We start from the raw sequence: 17,289 nt of genomic DNA, 5'->3' as shown, positions 1-17,289 counted from the left end.
GTCTCATCCAACTCTCATGACCACCTTCTGAGGCAAGACTCAGGTTCAGAGCGGGACAGTGACTTTCCCAGAGTCACACAGCTAGTCAATGCTAGATTCGGGTCTGAATCTGTAGGAGAGGACAAGCCACTGACTTGATGGGAGGAGACAGGTGCTGGGAGAGGCTAAAAAGCAGCTCCGAGGCCACTGCTGGAGACCCCTCTTTCTTAGCATAGAGGAGCTTATTTTAGGAGCCTTGGCTCTGAAAAGGCAGGAGACGGGGCCAGGTGTGCCTTGTCCCACAGGCATTTTTCACTTCTGGATCCACCCCTCCTCCCCCAGGAGGGCCCCTGAAGTTGGCAGAGGAACACATTGATAAGATTCCATGAACATGCAAGGGGACCGCATAGCTTTTAAGCACCACCATGGCCACTTTAATCTGTTTTCCCAGAGAGGTTTATGCCCCATCTGCTCGCAGGGCCCCCAGCGCAGCCCTGCTCACCAGCCCCTGCTGTCAGCATCCTCGTGAGTGACACAGCTCAGCCTGCCAGCAGCAGCAGGGGCTTTCAAAGGCAGAGAGAACGGAGGGCAAGTCCTGCTTTCCCCAGCTTGGAGCCTCAGTTTCCTCATCTCTTAGGCAGAGCTAATGATGCCTGCCCTGTAGGATTGTCTTAAGCATTTAAAAGCCTGTCACCAGCCTTCCTTCCAAGCCACCCTTGGCTGTTCTCTTCTCTAAGCCAAATCACCACAGGGTTCACCAGCCATTTCCCCCTCACTCGGGGAGGAGTGGAGTCATCTGGGGCTCTGATCTGAGTCCAGAGACGAGAGAAGCTGGCGAGAACCCCATCTCTGGGAAAGGCCAAGAGGAGATCCTGGGCGAGGGTGGGGAAGGTCTGTAGTTCTCGTGTCTGGGCGACTCAAGAGTGACAGCCCAGGAGATCCTGGAGGCACAGAGACACCAGGGCCTGGAAGAGCTAGCAGGCAGTTGCCAGGAGCCAGACCCCCTCTGCATCAGCAGGACCTGGGAAGAGCCTCCAGCTGCACTGGGCCCTTGGTGGGGAAACGGAGGCATTCTGGCAATGGGAGAGCTCTCCTTCTTAAGCAGCCTAAAAGAAGCTGATAACAGAGAATCCAAATGCCCAGGCTCCACCCACGCAAGCTCTCTCTGTGCTGTTAAAGAAAATAGTGCCATGGCAAGGCCACCAAGCCCAGCAACAGCTCTGCCTCCTGCACCCTCTCCATTTCCTCCTGAAAGATAAAGCCCAGCCTCAGGCCCCTCTCCCACAGGCTCCTCTCCCCAGCCTCTCCAGTCTGCTGTGGGCATCTTGGCTCCGAGACCTCCTAGCTTCTGTACCTTGCTTGGTGATGCCCTCTACCTACCTTAGCACCTGCCCAAGGCTACCCATCCCCCAAGGGGCACCTCAAGAGCCACCTCCTCCATGAAGCCCAGATACCCCCAGGGGACGGCTCTTCTCACTCCTCTGATCTCCTATGGGTCTCTCTGTCTCTCTTGCTTCTGCTCTGAGTATGCAGCTTGTATGAAAGTCACTTTCCTCCCCCATCCCCAGGGAGCCCTGGAGGGTGGGGCTGGGGCTGGTTACCCCTGTGTCCCCAGCACTCAGCTCAGAGCCTGGCAAACAATAGGTGCCTGGGAAACACCGTGACTAATGCATCGCCGAGGAAACCCTGCTCTTTCTTCCCCTTCCACCTCCTCCCTTGGTACAGGAGGTAGAGGCTGCAAAAGTTGTAAAACTAGGAGAGATGATCCAGGATCCAGGATCAAAGTGTGAGTGATGCCCTTGGCTGGGAGGCAGGAGATTGGTCCTAGTGACTTTGCTCCTGTGAAGAGGAAGATTTGAGGCCCTTTACCCTTGGATTTTAAAGCTCTTAAAGGCACCTCACTTTCTTATCACCTCACCCCCTTCTTCCTGCCAATTATAAGGCAAACATCTGCCCCTTGTGGAGCTCCCTCCTCCCAGGCCTGCCCGCCCCTGCCCACCTCCCCACGCTCCCTCTCCCACCCAGCCTTGTGCAGGGAATGTAATTAGGCCTTTCCCCAGGACGGAACCCCCTCTGCACAGTTGTGCTGCCTGTCCGACGGGGGATAATTTATGGAAATGGGTAAAGGTGTTTAAAATTATTCAATTTAAATGTAAATAGGGGAGATGGTTTCTCTGAATAAATTGTCTTATTTATGTTCCGCCCGACTCCCCTCCCAGGGAAATAGGGAGCCCTTTGGAGACCTGAAGAACACGCCCTCCTTTCTCTTTAAATAATGTGGAAGCAGTCCATGCCCCTGTGGGGCGGTGATGTGGAGGCAGAAATGTTCCCGCAACTGCTTTCCTAATTGGGGGTCACAGGACATGCCACGTGCTCAGCAGAGTCTGCTCAACAGAGACCTTGGGCAGAAGGGAAGCTCTGCCTCTCTTCCCTCTGCCCAAGGTCTCTTTCCATCCAAGTCCCTAGGGTGGCTGGCAGCTGGCTTCACACCTCCCTGACCAACTCCTTCATGCTCTGCGATGCTAACTGGCTGTGGGTCACCTATTCTTGGAGCATTTCTATCCTAAACAGGGTCCTTTAGACATACGGCTGCCTTGAAAGGAAAGCTCGTCCCTGATGCATCTCAGACTCACATGCGCCCATAGGAGGGCATTTGAGAACGGGCAGGGGGCCATCCTTTATTAGCCCCTCAGCATCAGCCAGATGCCAGTCTCACCTTGGGGTTGGGGGCCATCACACACACAAGCAAGCAGTGGTCCGGGTAGCTGTCGGGGGGTACTCAGAGACAAAACACCGAATATCCAAAACTCAAAGTGGCTCCGATCTTATGGAGCTCTGGAAACCTGCAGGTAGGGCAGAATTCAGAGCTGGTGTTGTCTGGAAGCCTGGCCCTGTTTCCCTGTGACATGTGTGTGTGTGTGTGCATGTGTGTGTGTGTGCATGTGTGTGTGTGTGTGTGTGTGTGTGTATGTACGCTATCTATGACTAGATCAGAGATGGCTGGGGCAGTTAAGGGCCTTAGACTCACCCACAACAACATTCCGAAAAAACTAGAATAGAGCAACCTTCAAAAACTCTTTCAAAAGTGTAAAGACGTCTTCCTCCATCCCACCCCGCAAAAATATCTGCTTGCATCTTATTGGCCCACTCTTGACCAATCGTTGGTAAGGAGAGAGGATTACTTTAGACCAAGCAGGTGGTTCAGGAGCTGGGATAAGACCAACTCCTTCCCTGAGACACACACCCTGAGGAGGGGTGCCAGAACAAAAATAGGGCCTGTTAGGAAGGAGGAAATTCAGACTGGACACTGGATTAAACAACATCCACTGTAGTAACAGTGGAGAAAGTGTGTAGGGATGGCTGAAATCAATATATGTTTCAATCATTAGCCATGTGTGCTTCAACCTTCCCCACTTGAGCTGGGTCAATTTCTTTTTGCCCAATTCCAAGAGCCAGGCCTTTGCCCATTCATCAAAGAGTAGAGAATCAGACCAATGGCCCAGATCACAGACTGGGTGGCAAGACTGGTCCAAATTAAGCCCAAAGAGCTGTCCAGAGGCCTCAAATCTTTCCTGGGATATCTGTAAGTAAAAGGACTGCTTGTCCAAGCCCCATGATCATCACCACCCTCTCTGCCATTTATTCATTCATTCATTCGACATGTTATTCTGACTGTCTACCTTGTTCCAGGCATAGCTGAGTGCTGGAGGGTCACTGGTGAAAAAATAGACACATTTTCTGTTCTGTGGACTTTCCATCCTTGTAATGGACTTTATCATGTTTGTAGTCATTGGCTTGGCTGCAAGCATCCTTGCTACGTTCAGGAGTTTCCAGTCTTATGAGTCACACCTTCTGAAAGCAGAAAGCAGAAACTGGGTTACCCAGCCTCCATTGCAGCTGGAGCACAGCAGATGTCTCTGACTCCACCCATTGGCTTCACTCCCCAGAGACTCCTCTCTAGAAGGGAGGAGTTTGGGGAAGGAGACCATGCCCAGAACCCATCATGCTGACAAGGGTGGTAAGAATGTGTCCAGCCTTGGGGGTTAGAAATGGTAGCAAGATTAAGTTCCTGGCCTGGAAGTGCAGTCAGTGGGGAGTGACAGTGGCAGCTGAAGCTGGTGAGGCAGCAGCAGCTGTGGTTTCCCCATCCATCTAGTTCTGTATGTCGTGGGCATCGTGCCTGGAAGCGTAGTCTTAAGTCTGGTTCTCCAGCCCTCCCTAACACTATTGATTACATGAGACACCCCATATCCTTCTAATAAATTCCTTTTCTGCTTAGCTGGTCTGAATTGTCTTCTATTGCCTAAAGCTATGATCCCTAGATGTCTCATTTCTTTTGGGCTTCTATAACAAAATACCATAGACTGGGTGGCTTATAAACAACAAAAATTTATTTCTCACAGTCCTGGACGCTGGGAAGGCCAAGACTGGGGCACAGCAGATTCAGTCTCTGGTGAGAGCCCTCTTTCATGTCCACAGACAGCACCTTCTAGCTGTGTCCTCACATTTTAGCAGGGGCAGAGCTCTCTGAGGCCTCTTTCAAAAAGCACTAATGCCAATCACAAGGGCTCCACCCTCATGACCTAATCACCCTTCAAATACCATCATTTCCAAATACCATCACTTTGGGGGCCAAGATTTCAACGTAAGAATCTTGAGGGGAAACATTCAGACCATAGCACTGACTGCTGCAGAAGTGTGCCCCACCCTTGAGGAGAACGACTCATTCTGAAGACTCACCCTGGGTGGCCCCTTGCCTGAATTCCCTTAAGCCCAGGCATTTTGCTCATTCCTCTTCCCACCCCCCACCCCCACCCCTTTTGGAGATATGGGGTCTCGCTCTATCACCCAGGCTGGAGTGCCATGGTGCAATCATAGCTCACTGCAGCCTCAAACTCCTGGGCTCAAGCATTCCTACCACCTCAGCCTCCTGAGTACCTGGGGCTAGAGGCACACGACACCACATCTGGCTTTTTGTGTGTGTAGAGACAGGGTCTCACTATGTTGCCCAGGCTGGTCTCGAACTCAAGCAATCCTCCATCCTTAGCCTCTGAAAATGCCAGAATTACAGGCATAAGCCATCATGCCCAGCCTCATGCCTCGATCATGGCAGTGTGAACAGAGGCGTAAACCTCTATGTGAGTCTCCACCATCCCTCCACACTCCACACACACACACACACACACACACACACACACACCTCTGAGCTCTCTGAGACCTGGGACCATGTCTCTTTCATTGTTAAATCCTCAGGTCTAGCTTAGAACCCAGAGTGCTTACTAAGGGCTCGCTAAGTATTTGTTGCTAATGTGATCATTGCTGCTGTCATCATTATTTGACATGAAACAGCCTCCTGTGCCTGACTCTGGGTTGAGCAATACACATAGAGAATGGCTTGTACCTCGTCCTTACTCTCTCCAGAATCAGCCACGAGCCTCATGTCCATGGGCTTTAGGTGCTGCAGACCCCATCAGAATGTCCCCTAAAATATCACAAGAGTGCCCTCTGGCCCTTGCCCAACTCCCTGATCACCCCTGACAGATAGCCTTGCATTTATTTCTTCTGGCCAGCTGGTCCCCTCTCAGCCTTTCCACCCACCACACACTCCCATTCCACCTGCAGCCAGGGAAAAGGTCTCCATTCTTGGACATGGAGATGGTGCTCCTAGGGCCCTTGGAGAGATATTCCCATGGGGGTTATGTTGCCAACCCAGGGGTGTCCCTCATCCTGTCCAGCCCTGCCCACATACTCCTCACTCTACCCCTTCTACGGGAAGAGCTAGAGGAAATGGACAGACTTTCTGGAATCAATTTCATGCCCTTGGGCATGATAAATAACAAAGCAGAGAGCAGCCCCCATCTCAGGAGCTAATGGCCTTGGGTAGCTCAGTGATGCGTCACTCCCTGAAAAACAAAGCCCGGTCCAGATGCTCTCTCCACACGCACATTTTCTCCGTACACTGTCTGCTTGGAGCAGACTCACACAAAGCCCAGCAACACCTCCCTGGGCAAGGACAAGAACATGCATTTCCCCTTCCTCAGGCAGCACACAGCTTTGCATCAGCAGAGGGGCCTACGCAGGCCCAAGACAGAAAGCACCTGCCCCGTGACCTTAGCTACGAGTGCTATGCCCCAGCCGGAGCCAGACCGCCTGGAGTCAAAGCCCAGCTCCTTTTCTCACTCTGTGTGACCTGGGCAAGTTGCCTAAATACTACCTACCTCACAGGTCCTTCTGAGGATTAACTGGGATACTGTTTGCAAAGGGTTTAGCACAGTGCCTGGGACATAGGAAGTCCTGTTATGTTAACTATTCTTTTTAATTTTTTTTTATTTTTTAGAAATAGAGATGGGGGCCTTGCTATGTTGGCCAGGTTGGTCTTGAACTCCTGGCCTCAAGCAACCCTCCCGCTTTGTCCTTTCAAAGTGCTGGGATTATAGGCATGAGCCACTGTGCCTGGCCCCATGTTAACTATTCTTATTATTATGACTCACCATGGTCAGGAAGTTCTTGGTTCATCTCATCTGAGTCCTATCCACAGCCTATTAAGGCCATTCCAGCCTGTTCCATTCCCGGTAGGCATGGGGCTCAGAAGTCCCCAGTGCAATGTGGCAGGAAGAATAATGGTGCTAGAAAACAAAGAGCTATGCTCAATCCCCATCTATTAGCCATGTCTATTAGCCATGATTCTCTTTAAATCCATTTGGCACAAGACAGATTCCAAGAACATGATCACTAGCTGTGTGGATGTGCGGACATCACTCTACTTCTCCAGCCACAGGCTACGGCATGCCTGTTTGTACAGTAGGAAAAAAACACCTTCCCCAAAAAGTCATGGTGAGGATTAAGTCAATTCAATATCATCTAAGCAAATGCCTGGGATGTGGCAGGCAGATCCCTGCCACAACTAACATTCTTAGTTGAATCTGGATCCACTCGAACGCTCTGAGAGTGAGACCTAGTCCCCTGAGCCTCCTCTACCTGAGGATGAACAATGAGCTGGTTTCCACAACCTTTTTCACCTCAAGACTAGCTCAGCAAATTCCTCAATGCTGCTTCAGCCTGGGGAGCACTTATTTAATGGTGTGAAACCAACATCAGTTATTAGCAGAAGTGAATAAAACCCATGAGCCCCCAAGACTGGAGAACAGCCCTCCACAATTAAAATTGGAGGGATCTAGTGACTCTAGCAATGAACTTGTGCACCACACTTTACAACTTTACAGTTAGCAAATGCAATGGTATAAGCATGGCTCACTGAAGCCTCAACCTCCCAGGCTCAAGAGATCCTCCCACTTCAGCCTCCCAAGCAGCTGGGACTACAGGCATGTGCCACCACACCTGGCTAATTTTAAAATTTTTTGTAGAGGTGGAGTCTTGCCTTATTGCTCAAGCTGGCTGTCTCACTATCTTGCCAAATGCTTTCACAGCCTATTTGTGCCAAAGGGGAAATGAGCCCAGCGGGGGAATTGACTTGCACAAAGTGGTGGAGAAGGACGTGACCTTACATTAGAACCAGCTGCTCCATCCTGTCCACCCCATCATGGGCTCTGCAGTCCTCTTGTGTCTCCCTGGAAGGCCCTTAGAGATCTTCCAGCCCATTCCCTGCCATAACACCTATCCTTAGCACAGAGTAGGTCCTCAGCAATTCACCATCTAATCTAATCATCAGGTTTAATCCAACTACTTCATTTCCCTGATGAGGAAACTGAGACAGAAAAAGAAGTGGTGAGTAGCCCCAGGTCACACAGCTGGAAAATGAGGTGATGGACCTGCTGACAGAAGACCATGAGCTCATCCCAAAATATCAGAACTGGAAGAATCCTAGGTCATGTGGCCAAACCCTGCCAATCCTTCCCTGGCCATCCAAGCCAAGTCCCCCCACTCAGACCTTGAATGAGCAGAGACAGAGGCTTCAGAGGCTGGACATAGTAGATGGACTGTAAAAATGTCCTCTAATTCTCCCCTGCATACATCCATGTCCCTTTGCAGCATAGCTTTGCAGCTCCTCCCAATAAGAAGTGGAGCCTATTCCCCCTATTGAATCTGAGCTGCCTTGTGACTCACTTTGACCAATAGAACTCACCAGAAGGGACTGTGCGCCAATTCCAAGGCTCAACCTCAAGAGACTCTGCAGGCTTCCGTTCTCTCTTAGAGCCCTGCAGTACCCCATGAACTACCCTGGGCTGGCCACCTGGAGGATGACAGACCCATTGGAGAAAGGCCCAGTTGTCTCAGCAGAGGCCTCCTATATTAGTCCATTTTGCATTGCTATACAGGAAAACCTGAGGAAGAGTAATTTATTTTAAAAAGAGGTTTAATTGGCTCGTGGTTCTGCAGGCTGTACAAGCATGGCACCGGCATCTGCTCAGCTTCTGGTGAGGCCTCAGGAAGCTTTTACTCATGGCAGAAAATGAATGGGGAGCAGACATGTCACATGGTGAGAACAGGAGCAAGAGAGGAGACAGGGAAGCCCCAGTCTCTTTTTAACAGTCAGATCTCATGTAAACTTGTTACCATGGGGAGGGCACCAAGCCATTCATGAGGGATCCACCCCCATGACACAAACACCTCCCATGAGGCTCCACTTCCAACATGGGGATCACACTGCAACATGAGATTTGGAGGGGACGACACCCAAACTTTAAACCTCTCTAAACCTGCTGATGGCCAGCTGACCCCCAAACATAGGAACCCATCCTAGGTCAACACAAGCCTCTCCTCAACCCACAGCCAAACTCAGATACACAAGTGATCCCAACCAAGAACAGAAGAACCAACCAGCTCACCCCTAGACTCATGAGAAATCATAAATATCATTAAGTCACTGAGTTTCTCCAAGTACTAGCTAATAATAGTAGTAAAAGAAAGACCCCCAAGCCATAGCCTTTGAGGAGCTGAGGCCTGTGGCCACCCAGATCCTTGAAGAAGCAGGAGGACCCTTTTCTGTGAAGAGCCAATTGAGCATCCACCTCCTCTGTCCAGCTGCAAGGCCCCGACCGGCACAGGGCAGTGACGTCAGCTCTAGCTTCAGCCCCACCCTTTCCACCCACCTGCAGGCCCCACCCCTTGGCAGTATCAGGAGAGGTGAAGACCCCTTGCTGCGCACAGGGACAGCTGCAAAGCGAGTGGAGGCTGTCCCCAGCCCAGGAAGAGCTCACCTCGGAGACAAAGCCCTGGGGCGGCATCTCCACAGTGGCGAAGCATCCAGGACCAGACATCCCCCACAACGCACCCCCCTCGAGGAGGAGCAATCAGCCCCAGGAGCACAGCACGGCCGCTTGACATTTGATGGGAGTCATTATCAGACACTTATTCCCAATCAGGCCTCAAGTGTCTCTGAGGGCCCCTCTGGTGCCTTCTCATTCCAGGGAGCACTAATAGGAGAAGGGGAGGCGGGGAACCCACCGGGTCTGGGCAGAGGTCCTCACAGCCCACTCCTCTTACTCCAGCACCCTCTTTTCCTACTGAGGCCCCAGGGCCTGAACTCCCACAAGTCAAAGCACAGAGCGCGGGGTGGGGTGGGGCGGGGACTCCAGAGCTGGGAGGCTCAACTCCCCGGTCTTCAGTAAGACCCAGTACAGGGAAGCCCAGCGGGTTGCCTGCGGGAAGCCTGGGTCCGAATTCAAATTCCTGCTGGAGTCAAGAAGGGCTTTATTTCCCAGCTCATGACTTGGCAGTCCTGAACCCCCTGGGCAGCGCCCTCTGCCCTCAGCCGGGCTCCTCCCCAGCACACGCACCAGAACTCCCCATCCGCAGCAGCAGCCCCGAGGCTGTCTTGGAGAGAGCCATGGCTCCGGCGTCTGAAGGCCCGGGCTCTTCCTGTTCCGCCGAGGAACCTTGAGCAAGCCACCTAATCTCTCCTGCTCTGAAAGAAACAATGATCCAACCCGCCCTCCCGGCCCTGCCTCTCTCTGCAGGAGGCTATTGAGAGAATCATGTTCTTTAATGTATGGGAAAGCACTTGATAAACTGGAAAATAAGCGCTGGGTACAATTTTCCCCACTGGATAACCACAATAGAGGCAAGCTCAGGTGAGCCAGGCGCAGGCATGATGGTAGGGGTGTGTGTGTGTACGCGTGTGTGTGTGTGTGTGTGTGTGTGTGTGTGCGCGCGCGCGCCTGCACCGGTGTCTCACTTCGTGCCTCAGCACTCCAATACCCATATTTCATGGTTTGGGATTGTCTGTGGGTTTTCACCCTCTATGTCTCTATTCAGGCAGTGAATCAACCATATTGATGTGATACGCTGAATGCAGAGGCTGAGTTCTGAGCTGACAAAACAAAGGGAATTTAAAAAGCCCTGGCCTGGGACGTGACAATCTAGAGGATGTGAGGATGTGCACACACACCTCTGTGCTCTCTCAGGGAACTTAAGGACTCTAAACAACTGAATGGGAAATGTAGGAAAAAAGGGACTGGAGGGTCATGGAACAATGGGGCCTGAGAGAGGTCAATCCAGGTTTTCTGGCAGAGGAGGTAAGGTCTGGGTTGGATATTTTTTGCTTGTTTTTTGTTTTGAGATGGGATCTCTCTCTGTCACCCAGACTGGAGTGCCATTGCACAATCACAGCTCACTGCAGCCTCAACCTCCTGGGCCCAAAGGATCCTCCTGCCTCAGCCTCCCAAGTAGCTGGGGCCACAGGCACACACCACCACACCCAGCTGATTTTTTAATTTTTTTTTTTTTTGGTAGAGACAGGGTCTCACTTTGTTGCCCAGGCTGGTCTCGAACTCCTGGGTACGAGCAATCCTCACTCCTTGGCCTCCCAAAGCACTGGGATTACAGGCATGAGCCACTGCACCAGCATGAGCTGGATTTTGATAGGAAGGCTGGGCATGCAGACAGCAGGAAAAATGGCTGTGAAGGGTTGGACAGACATGGGTCAGTTTTAAGTAGTATTCTGTTATCAAATAATGCTAATTAAACTTGACCCTTGTCGAGCAAATTAGGATTTACAAAGCTTTTCCACATGTAGTTTCTCCTTTGAATCTCATTACCATCCCTTGAACTAGACAAATTGGTTGTTATTATCCCCATTCTATAGGTGAGGAAACTGAGGCTCAGAAAGGTGGCATTCCCAGTGTCTCCAAGCTCATGGGCCATGGAGCTGGTAGGAAGGCTCAGGGCTCCGACTCTGACCCCACCTGGTGCCCTTTCCACAGGTCTTTTTAAAATTCTACTCCACCACTGTGTCTGGTTATCTCTGCTTACTCCTGGGAGGCAGGTACCATGTTTGGGTAATGAGCTCTGGGTACTGCTTGGGAAGTTAGTCAGTGGAGAGGAGTGGTAGCTTTAGAATAAGAAAGAATGTAGGTCAAACCCCAGTTCTGCCATCTGCCTTAATTTTAACTTGCTAGGTCCTCTCTGTATTAGTCTGTTTCACAAGGCTGATAAAGACATACGGGAGACTGGGTAATTTACAAAACAAAGAGGTTTATTGGACTTACAGTTGCACGTGGCTAGGGAAGCCTCACAATCATGGTGGAAGGCAAGGAGGAGCAAGTCACATCTTAAGTGGATGGCAGTGGGCAAAAAGATCTTGTGCAGGGCAACTCCCATTTTTAAAACTGTCAGATCTTGTGAGAACCGTTCACTATCATGAGAACAGCATGAGAAGGACCCGCCCCCATAATTCAATCATGTTCCACCGAGTCCCTCCCACAACACGTGGGAATTATGGGAGCTACAAGAAAAGATTTGGGTGGGGACACAGAGCCAAACCATATCAGTCTCTGAGCCTCAGTTTCCCCCATGTAGAATAGATTATTGTGAAAATGAGAAAAAATAATGTCTTTTTTTTTCTTTTTAGAAAAAAACCTGGGTCTCACTCTCTCACCCAGGTTGGATGATGGTGGTGGTGATGATCACAGCTCACTGCAGCCTCAAGTGAGCCAGGCTCAAGTGATCCTCCCACCTCAGTCTCCTAAGTAGGTGGGACTACAGGTGCACACCATCATGCCTGCCTAGAATGTCTCTGAAGCACTTAACACTGTGCCTGACACATAGTATTTGCTCAATTAATGGTATCTGCTATCATTAACATCATAGTTATTAGTTATTATTACTAATTGAGAAGACTGTCCTGATGGCCATTTTTCACTAGTTTCTTCCTTCTAGGATAAATGGGTCATTAGGCACCCACACTGTGACCTTCTGTTACTATTACAACAGATGGTTCCCAGTGAGCACAAGGTGATATACTTCCTCTGTCCACGTGGGCCCAGGTAACCAGTCCAGACCCCACACCTGAGGGGCCTTAGGAACACTCTTCCACCAATTGGTGTTGAACCTGACCCCCCAGCGACCTGTTGAAATCCATTTCAGTTGCCAGAGCTCTCATTTCTATTAAAACTCCATTTGCCAAGAAAGCGGAAAGGTAATTATGAATCCTAGTCTTAAATCACTCCGCCGCTGAATTATTAAAGGGAAGAATTAAAAATAATCAGGCTTTTTCATTACACTTCATAGCAGGGAAATTAAAGGTGTAAGAATGTATTTTTTCCTCGAATTTAAGTATTCATTTTGGAGATTTATAGGGGAGTTGAAATGATTCCCTGCGTGCCCAGTTCTCCCCTTTATGAAAGGGGGAAAGAGAAAAAACCTTGTAAAATTAAAAGGGAGATAGAGCGAAGAAGGGATTTAACATAAAGAAGTACAACTGAGTGTTTTGCATTTTAATACATTTTTTTCTGCACAATTAAACCATTGAGTGATATGGCAGAGAGAGATTAGGCGGCTGCTAATTTCAGATACTGGGTGGTAAAATGGCAAGCGGGTCTCCCCAGTTGTTGGGTTGGAAAAGCATGCTGGGGCATCAGAGCTGCCCTCAGACCCCAAAGCCTGTGAAAGGCAAGGGCCATTTCCTGTGCCAAGCCCCCCACACCCTCTTTTCTTCAGGGGAGAACAGGATAAGGGACCTGGTTCATTTCACAGAGCAGAAAACCCAAGGCACCAAGGCTGGGGAAAGCAGCGGCCTCAGAACCAGACGGGGGACAGGGACACAGAGAAGAACTTTCCAGTGAGTTGTCAGATCTGGAAGATGGAACAGAGAGAAGGTGGGATGCCTTTCCCTCGACACTCATTTCCTGTACCCCCCCATCATGGATGAGTGCTGGAAACAGAACTGCCCAGAATTTGGGGAGAGACAGGAAGATTCTGGAAGGCATTGGTCTTCAGAACCAAATCCCCAGACCAATGAGATGAAAGATTCAATGCAGGCCCATCCAGTCAGGAGAATGCAAACTAGACTTCCCTGATTCAAGTGAGAAACAGGTGTAAACTCTTCATCTCGCTGAGATTAGGTACAGAAGGGGAGGTAATGACAGCCTGGGCTGACCTGGATGGGATCCATCCAGTGCCACTTCTGGGAGCAAGGGAGCAGGACAGTGAGCTTAGAGTTTGCAGGCAAAGAGGTGGTGGGTCTTGAGCACCTCAATTCTTCCTGGATTCCAGCGGCTGGGGAGCGCTGTGTGCCTCTCTTCCTTCTGGGGACAGTGAGGACTAAACAAGAATAGAGAGTGCCATTAACACATGAGCATCACTGGCAACAGCTGGGTAGTCCCAAATCGGACCCAGGGGAGGATGCTGAGAGTGACTGGCCCCATCCAGATGTGCTTCAACAGCTGGCCTGCCTCTCTGTGGGGAAGCCAAGCAGGAACACCTCTGTCCTGCATCCCTTCCACCCATATAGCAAAGGCTGAACCAGGAAAGCGGCGGGGAGAGGGCCGGCCCCTCCCCCAAGGAGCTGGGCCCCAGAGCCGCTCTGCCACCTGCCCCCTCCCCAGTGGTAATGAATTGCAGGGAAACGCTGCTGAGAGGTGTCAGAACAATTTCTATTAAACATAATTTCCTAATGAAAAGGTTACGAGGGAGCCCGGTGGAGCTAATCAGGATTGAATGCTCACTCCAGCCGCTCTGAGGGAGGGGGCTCAAGGCCGGTCCTTGGTTCCACCAGGTCTGGGATGGAGGGAGGAGGCCCTGGGGAGGGGGAGGCCCTAAGCAGCTTTGGATGCCTCCCGCCCCAGGTCTGCACATGCTGTTATTGAGAGCGGACCAGTGCCAGGCACTGTGCTCAGTGCTGTCCATATGTCATCTCATATCAGCCCCGCAAAATTGATACAATTGTTCCCATTTTAAGGATGAGCAAACTGAGGCTCTGAAAAGCCACATGACTTGCCCAAGGTCACATCCTTAGAAACTAGGAGGCAAAGCCAGGGCTGAGCCCGGGTCTGTCTGAGGGAAGCCGGGCTGCATTGCCATCCTCCCTTCTCACCTTCCAGGGTCCCGCTCACCCTGTGTTGGCAAAGGCCTCTGAAGAGCAAATGCAGCCCTGATCATGGGGCAGGGCTGGGCAGCCCGGGAGCAGCAAAGTCTGTGTGACTCCTGCCAGGTATCCCTCTGTGCATACCCTGCTGTCTGTAAGGAAACTATGGTCACCGACTCTAAATGGTTCTGTGACTCCTCCGAGGCTGGCCTGGATCCCTGCTGAGCCCAGAAGGGGCATGTTTGTCAATACAACCAACTTGGGTGCTGAGAGCCCTTTGAGGCTGTAAACAGGGGGCACTCAGCCTGTGCACACCCCCTTTCTGGTCCCAGAAATTGTCCCCCAGCCAACCCTGCCTCTGAGCAGTGTGTCCCCAACTCCTCCATTGCCATAGATCTGGAATTCTAAATTCCTACATCAGGGCTGTACCACAGGTGGGGCCCAAAACTAAGAGAAAGGAGGAGGCCTTTTTAGAATGTCCAGAGATTCCTCCCAAGCCCTCGATTATAAGCTCTTTAGAAATGGCCTTGGCCCCTGCTGGTGGGAGGTCGGGGATGGGGGGATGGAACAGGAAGGGCAAACAGGGTGCAGATCTGAGGCTGAATGGTAATGAGCCCTATTCTCATGCAGTTCAGAGGCTTTAGATACCACCAGGGTCCAGTTGGGGACAGTTTCAGGAACAGTGGGGCTTTGCCCTGCTAGAGCTTCTGATGATGTTGAGATATCTCTTTGGAGGGAGAGGATATTCCAGATGTGACCTTGGGGATGGATACAGGTCCTTAAAGACTGCATCTGAAAACCCTCCAGGAATCTCATCACCACCCATATATGCTGGGGAGATGGGGATGAGTCTAGAGGAGGGGCCCACACTATAGATTCTACCCTCCCCCACCACCACTTCCCATCTACACCTACCACCACCTCCCCTGCCCCTCCCTGACCATCCTTCCACCCATCTGATAAGCGCCTCACCCCAAGCAGGGTGCATCTCCCCATCCCTCATTACGATGAAGCTGTCACTGACTGCCACATGCTTTCCCTGGACCTTCAAAGCTGGGAACAGTATGAAATATGCAGCCGCCTTCCCAGCTCCCACTCCCCCCACCCTTGGCTCCCTCCCTTGAATTGCTCCACACAGATTAAACTCAGATGTCGCGGCTCTGACTGAGGACATTCAAGGCTGCTTCTGCCTCTAGGCAAGAGGCGCTCACCTCCTGGTGTCTGGGGTGCCACGGACCCAGGCCCCTCCACACACACATCCTCCCCATAAGGCCATCTCATCTAAGCCCACTTAGACAGAAGACTTCCTGGCAGGGCCATCCAGGTTTTCGCTGAGAACAACAGTGGTCCTCACAGTGTGGTTTCTGGACCAGCAGCATCAGCATCACCTGAGAACTTGTCAGAAATGCAGATCCTCAGGCTCCAGCAGACTTCTAGAATCAGAAACTGGGGAGGGAACCAGCAATTTGGGGTTTAATGAGCTCACCAGGCAATTCTGATACATGCTTCAGCTTGAGAACCGTTGATCTAAAGCTGGGTTCAGTCAATATCGAGTCAACTAGATGGAGCTCCCCTGGGAGCCCAGGACTGTGCTAAGACTGGCAGGGAAGAAAGGCACCACCTTCCCTGCACGGGCCTGATCAGTGGCAGGCAGCAGGCTCAGCCAGAGAATGCTGGAGGCCACAGAGGGTGCGAGCTGCACACCCCGTGGCAGGGAACAGAGACTCCAGGAGGAGGAGGGGAAGAAAACTAAATGTAAATAATGGGGCCAAAATGTAGGCATGAATGGGGGCCAGTAACTCCAGCAGGCCTCTTTATGCAGTGCAGTTACTTACCAAGTGCTGTCATATTCTCCCTCTCGTTGGGAGAAGAGTGGAGCAGGAGGGATTATCCCCATTTTACAGGGGAGACAGTAGAGAGGAGAGGCGCCCTATCCCAGGCTTCAGGGCAGTCAATAAGGAACTGGGCTCGGTTCCTCTGACTCCCATTCTAGCGCCCTTTCCAGGCCCGGGAAGCTGTGGGAGGGCCTGAGCCTAGCAGTTGGCAGGATCTGGAGGAGCTGAGGGAGGTTTTGGGAAATCCTGGGGGGTCGGCTGGAGAGGAGGCAGGAGTCAGAGGGCATCCTGGCATCATGCCTGCTGCCCTCATCATCATCCACAGCACTGCCTTCCTCATCAGTGTCCCAGCTAGGACAAGTTTGCCACAGCTACAAGTGACAGAAAGCCAAGGAGGAGAGGCAAGTGGAATTTGGCAGGAAAGAGGGAGCAGCCCATCTTCTTGGGGAGGAGGGTCCTCATGAGGTCCTCAGGCAGGTCCCTCTGGCTGTGGGCCAAAGGATGGAGAAGGGAGGCAATGGAGGCTGCAGCCAGTGGCCGGGCATGGCCTGGACTAGGATGGTGGCTGTGGGGAAGGAAGAAAGTGGCGCAGGAGGAGTGGAGGGCCAGTAGATAGAGACACGGGTCGCACCATTGACCCTGGGGAATGTCATATGTCTTCTCCTGGCCGCCATTCTCCCCATTCCCCTTCTTCATGTCATCTCACAAGAGCAGGCCCCTCAGGAGGAACCCGCCATGGGAGAGAAGAATGTGACTCCGCTTTGCAAGTTCTCTTCTCTCCCTGAGCTTTCCCCAGTGTCTGGCCTTGGGCACAGGGAAAGTCCAGACCAGCCCATGGGGCCATCCCCATCCCATCTGCATCTCCCAGCCTTGGTCAACCTCTCTTCCTCACCTCTCACCTCAACCCCCACTCATCCCTCCTGACACTGCACCCCACACTGCCTGTGTCCCCACCGCCTGCACCTCACCTCCTTTAGAAAGCCTCTCCCCTCACCGTCCCCAGCCTCTAGGACTCAGCAGCCAGAGGACTTGTATTTCATTCCCAGCTCTTCTACCTGTTATCTTTGTAATGGATACAAAGGCCCTTCGGCTTCCTCAGCCCCGCTCAGTGAGTGTTGTGAAGGTCAGCAAGGGGCCTGGTAATGGTAGGTGCTCAGGGTCTGGTACTTCCTGTGCTACCCGGGCCTCCTCAGCATCTACCTACAACTATGT

The 17,289-nt window shown here is 51.7% G+C and overlaps 1 protein-coding gene across 11 annotated transcripts in view; it reads right to left on the bottom strand.

Moving 5' to 3' along the window:
- Positions 1–17,289, bottom strand: part of LOC129525307 (uncharacterized) — a 179,328-nt gene that overhangs the window by 31,880 nt on the left and 130,159 nt on the right. For 8 of the 11 annotated variants that reach the window (XR_010129209.1, XR_010129207.1, XM_055355129.2 and 5 more), the window contains one exon: positions 11,395–13,479. The exons of 1 other annotated variant lie outside the window; for it this stretch is intronic. Coding sequence is in view for 6 of the 10 variants with exons in the window: in XM_055355129.2 (XP_055211104.1) it covers positions 13,277–13,479 (203 nt within the window). In the remaining 4 variants the exon portion in view is untranslated. Of the gene's footprint in view, positions 1–2,700; positions 2,823–3,659; positions 3,832–11,394; positions 13,480–17,289 lie in introns of those variants that run through there. 2 more of the 11 variants (XR_008669526.2, XR_008669517.2) reach the window with 1 other exon arrangement.

The sequence above is a fragment of the Gorilla gorilla genome, chromosome 9 (assembly GCF_029281585.2).
Source record: "Gorilla gorilla gorilla isolate KB3781 chromosome 9, NHGRI_mGorGor1-v2.1_pri, whole genome shotgun sequence".
NCBI lineage: Eukaryota > Metazoa > Chordata > Mammalia > Primates > Hominidae > Gorilla > Gorilla gorilla.
Note: the sequence above shows the minus strand (reverse complement) of the source record. Positions and strands in the feature narration are given on the sequence as shown.